The following is a 4,398-nucleotide window of genomic DNA, read 5'->3' as shown; positions in this document are numbered from 1 at the left end:
GATGGACTTTTGTTGGCAAAGTAATATCTCTGCTTTTGAATATGCTATCTAGGTTGGTCATAACTTTCCTTCCAAGGAGTAAGCGTCTTTTAATTTCATGGCTGCAGTCACCCTCTGCAGTGATTTTGGAGCCGCCCAAAAATAAAGTCTGACACTGTTTCCACTATTTCCCCATTTATTTTCCATTAAGTGATGGGAACAGATGCCATGATCTTCGTTTTCTGAATGTTGAGCTTTAAGCCAACTTTTTCACTCTCCTCTTTCGCTTTCATCAACAGGCTGACCTCCTTAATCTCTCTGTATTTACCTAATGGAGTGCACCGAGAGGCTGCAGGAGAGGGTTATGCCCTCACCCTTCCCTTTCCTGTTTACTGTTTTAGTTTTCCCTGTTTTAGTTTTCTATATTGTTTCTGTTTAGTTGCTCAGTCATGTCCGACTCTTTGCGACCCCATGGACTGCAGCATGCCCAGGCTTCCCTGTCCTTCACTCTCTCCTGGAGTTTGCTCAGACTCATGTCCATTGTGTCGATGATGCTATCCAACCATCTCATCCTCTGCCATTCCCCTCTCCTCCTGCCTTCAATCTTTCCCAGCATCAGGGTCTTTTACAATGAGTCTGCTCTTTGCATCAGGTGGTCCAAGTATCGAAGCCTCAGCATCAGTCCTTCCAATGAATATTTAGGACTGATTTCCTTTAGGATTGACTGGTTTGATCTTCTTGCTATCCAAGGGACTCTCAAGAGTCTTCTCCAGCACCAAAATTCAAAAGCATCAATTCTTTGGCACTCAGCCTTCTTAAAGGTCCAACTCTCACATCTGTACATGACTACTGGAAAAGCCATAGCTTTGACTATCTGGACCTTTGTCAGCAAAGTGATGTCTCTGCTTTTTAATACACTGTCAAAGCTTTTCTTTCAAGGAGCAAGCATCTTTTAACTTTGTGGCTGCAGTCACTGTCTGCAGTATTTTGGAGCCCAAGAAAATAAGATCTGCCACTGATTTCACTGTTTCCCCATCTACTTGCCATGAAATGATGGGACCGGATATCATGATCTTAGTTTTTTGAATGTTGAGTTTTAAGCCAGCTTTTTCACTCTCCTTTTTCACCCTCATCAAGAGATTCTTAATTTTTTCTTCACTTTCGCCATAGTTTTCTATGGCATATAAAATTCTTATATAGACTAGGTCTGTTTTTAGTCTCTTAACTGTGTTCGATTGAGGTGCTCATCTAGTCTTGTTAGATTTCCAAGCTGGCTTCTTTATTAGGCCTGGTACCATTTTAATATTTGGCAGGCAAGTCCTTACTCATTGCTCAACTTTCAGATGTTAAAAATTCTTGTCTCTTCATTTATTCAGATAACCTCTAGCATACATTACATATAATATTTATTACACATGCATGCGTAGACATATATACACACACACACATATATCCTACACCTATGCATAGACAGAGATTATCAGAAAAAAATGCACATGTTCTAAAAATGTTCTGGGGGTTTTGGAGTTAAATCTTTAAATGTATTTGGGAAGGAAGAAAATTTTTGCAATATGTAGCATTTTCATTCAGAATTATAATATAGCTCTTTTATGCGTAAACCTTTATGTCAGTCAAGAAAATTTCAAAGTGTTTGTGTATGATTTTTTCTATAAGTCCTAATTGTTTCTGTTCAAGCTATTCCTTGGTGTTTAGTACACTGTTATTGCTATTGTAAATAAGCACTTTTCCATTTTTTTTTTCCAATTACTTGTTAGTGGTTTACAGGAAAGCCACTGATTTTTAATACATTTATTGTGTTTTTAGCCACTCTACTGAATTCCATTAAAAATGAAAATCCTTTTAAATTGAAGATTTAAATATTTTCCCTAAATGTTATTATTTTCCCTCAAAATGATATATTTTATATTTTTCTGTGTCTCACTTCGTTGGTCAGAATTTCAGAAAATAACATGTACAGATGGAAAACACATACAGAAAAGTGGGTACAGAATCAGTGTCCAGGTTGACGATTATAAAGTATACACCAATATCTCACAATCATTGCGGTATTTGCTGAGGCTTTTACTCGATAATCTTCATCAGATATAGGAAGTTCTACTCTTAATTTGCTAAGAGTTTTTAGAAAATCAAATGTGTGTTGACCATGTGGCATGTGGTCAGGGATCGAACCTGGGTCCCCTGCTTTGGCAGGCAGATTCTTTACCACTGAGCCACCAGGGAAGCCTCTCTACTTCGTTAATTTTTATTACCTTCATTATTTCCTTTCTTCTAGTTTTTTCTTTCTTTCTACTCCTCCTTCTGTGTTTTGTTTTAACTTTTTAAATAAATGTTTGATATATTCAAGTCCTCTTTACTTTTCTAATACATGCATTTAGTGCTCTAAAATATCCCTAAGCAGAACACAACTGGTCTGCCAGCAGATGGGTCTGGGAGGCCCAGGCTAGATTGCTATTGTTTCTATTTAAGCTGGTGTTTCAAAGAGAGATTTCACCCAGATTTGAGCTACTCCTCAAAAGTATAAAGATCTGAAATCCCATCGCCTGCTTCTTGCATGAGGACAATGGGACAAGTTGCCCCCAACCCCACCCAGGGGCGTCTGCTCTCCAGACTGCGAGCTCCTCACCACTTCCCAGCTTCGGACACGGAGTGCTAGTGATGGCTGCCGTGCTTCATGGCGCTTGACGTGTTGTTTCCTTACAGTAAAGAAATATTTCCCTGTATCTCCAATCTTTCAAAGAGGAGGAAACGGAAGAAAGAGCAAGAAGATCATATATATCAGAAAATGCTTCTGCTTTTCTCTATAATACTTGCCTTCCCACAGGGCTGTAGTGTTCACGACAGTATGGATTCGCATTGCTGTTGTTGTTGTTCAGTGGCTAAATCGTGTCCAACTCTTTGTGACCCCATGGACTGCAGCACACCAGGCTCCTTGGTCCTCCACCATCTCCTGGAATTCACTCAAATTCATGTCCATTGAGTTGGTGATGCTATCTAACCTATGCTGATACCTTCTCTGTTTGCCTTCAAACTTTCCCCGCATCAGAGTGTTTTCTAATGAGGTAGCTCTTCACATCAAGGGGCCAGAGTATTGGAACTTCATAAGGATAGATCAATGGAACAGAATGGAACATCCATAAAGAACTCACATATTTGCTTTTTGACAAAGCAGCCAAAGCAATTCAGTGGGAAGAAATGGGATCTGGGTAATAAAAATTCCAGAGCACTGGGAAACTGATCGGCATTACTCTTTTGGTCAATTTCAAAGGTGGGTTGGGAAGATCCCCTGGAGAAGGAAATGGCAACCCACTCGAGTATTCTTGCCTGGAAAATCCCATGGATGGAGGATCCTGTAGGCTACAGTCCATGGGGTCGCAAAGAGTTGGACAGGACTGAACGACTTCACTTTCGCTTTTTCACTTTCCTACCAGGCTGGTTTACTACAGAACCAGTAGACATAATTAGAACCATTAGGAACAGTTTCTCCAGAGCTGGGTGATGGGGATGTTTCCCCTGGGGCTCCTGAGGTCGACAGTACAGAGTCATCTTCTGTGCAAATAGGTCCTTTGTTCTTTCCTCCCCATCAGACCAGAATAACACAGGGATGGCTGCAAACGGACGTTGCTGGAAATGGAAAGACTTACTGGCTACAGACAGGGGCTGCTGCTGCTAAGTTGCTTCAGTCGTGTCCGACTCTGTGCAACCCCATAGATGGCAGCCCACCAGACAGGGGAAGAGGGGTTAATTATAGGAAGGTACTCTTGCTCTGTGTCAATGTTTTTGTTTCATTGAGATCTGTAGTTCTGCTTTCATGGGATTTTCTTGGTGACTTTGGCTAGAATTTTGAAGGACAAAAAGTCTGTCTTGATCTGTTTTCCTTGACTGTTACTCTGCTCAGGAGGCCCTTGGGTCTGGTTGAATTATTCACAATGCAGGAGGCTGTGGCCCTGCCCCAGGGTGGGAGGTGACAGGTACATGGATTTGTGTTTCCAGGCTCATCTGCCATCTCGGGTCCCAGAGCAGTGAGAGGTGTGGAGTGGGGCTCACTGACTGTGCAGTGTCAATATGACCCTGGGTATGAGCGCTACGTGAAGTGGTGGTGCCGGGGGGCTGCCTGGAACAACTGTCGCTTCGTTATTAAAACCACTGGATCAGAGAAGGAGGTGAAGAAGGGCCGGGTGTCCATCAGGGACAACTGGAAAGACCGCTCGTTCACCGTGACCATGGAGGAGCTCAGGCTGGACGATTCAGACACTTACTGGTGTGGGATTGAGAGAACTGGAACTGACCTGGGGAACACAGTAGAAGTGACCATTGACCCAGGTAAGAGTACGTGTGTGTGTGGACGTGTCTCTTCAGGGCCTGCTCTGTCCAGGGACCCAACTGTCCCTCAGAGGGAAT

The 4,398-nt window shown here is 42.5% G+C and overlaps 2 protein-coding genes across 7 annotated transcripts in view; one reads left to right on the top strand and one right to left on the bottom strand.

Annotated features, from left to right (window-relative positions):
- Positions 1-4,398, top strand: part of LOC105000323 (CMRF35-like molecule 1) — a 134,608-nt gene that overhangs the window by 29,209 nt on the left and 101,001 nt on the right. For 4 of the 6 annotated variants that reach the window (XM_010856124.1, XM_010856122.1, XM_010856125.1 and 1 more), the window contains exon 3: positions 3,991-4,320. The exons of 1 other annotated variant lie outside the window; for it this stretch is intronic. In XM_010856124.1, coding sequence (XP_010854426.1) covers positions 3,991-4,320 — 330 coding nt within the window. The remainder of the gene's footprint in view (positions 1-3,990; positions 4,321-4,398) is intronic. One more of the 6 variants, XM_010856126.1, reaches the window with a different exon arrangement.
- Positions 1-4,398, bottom strand: part of RAB37 (RAB37, member RAS oncogene family) — a 68,523-nt gene that overhangs the window by 35,570 nt on the left and 28,555 nt on the right. The gene's annotated exons all lie outside the window — the stretch shown is intronic.

The sequence above is a fragment of the Bison bison genome, unplaced genomic scaffold (genome assembly GCF_000754665.1).
Source record: "Bison bison bison isolate TAMUID 2011002044 unplaced genomic scaffold, Bison_UMD1.0 scf7180017864371, whole genome shotgun sequence".
Classification (NCBI taxonomy): Eukaryota; Metazoa; Chordata; class Mammalia; order Artiodactyla; family Bovidae; genus Bison; species Bison bison.
The sequence above is the reverse complement of the archived record's forward strand: the minus strand, read 5'-3'. Positions and strand labels throughout refer to the sequence as shown.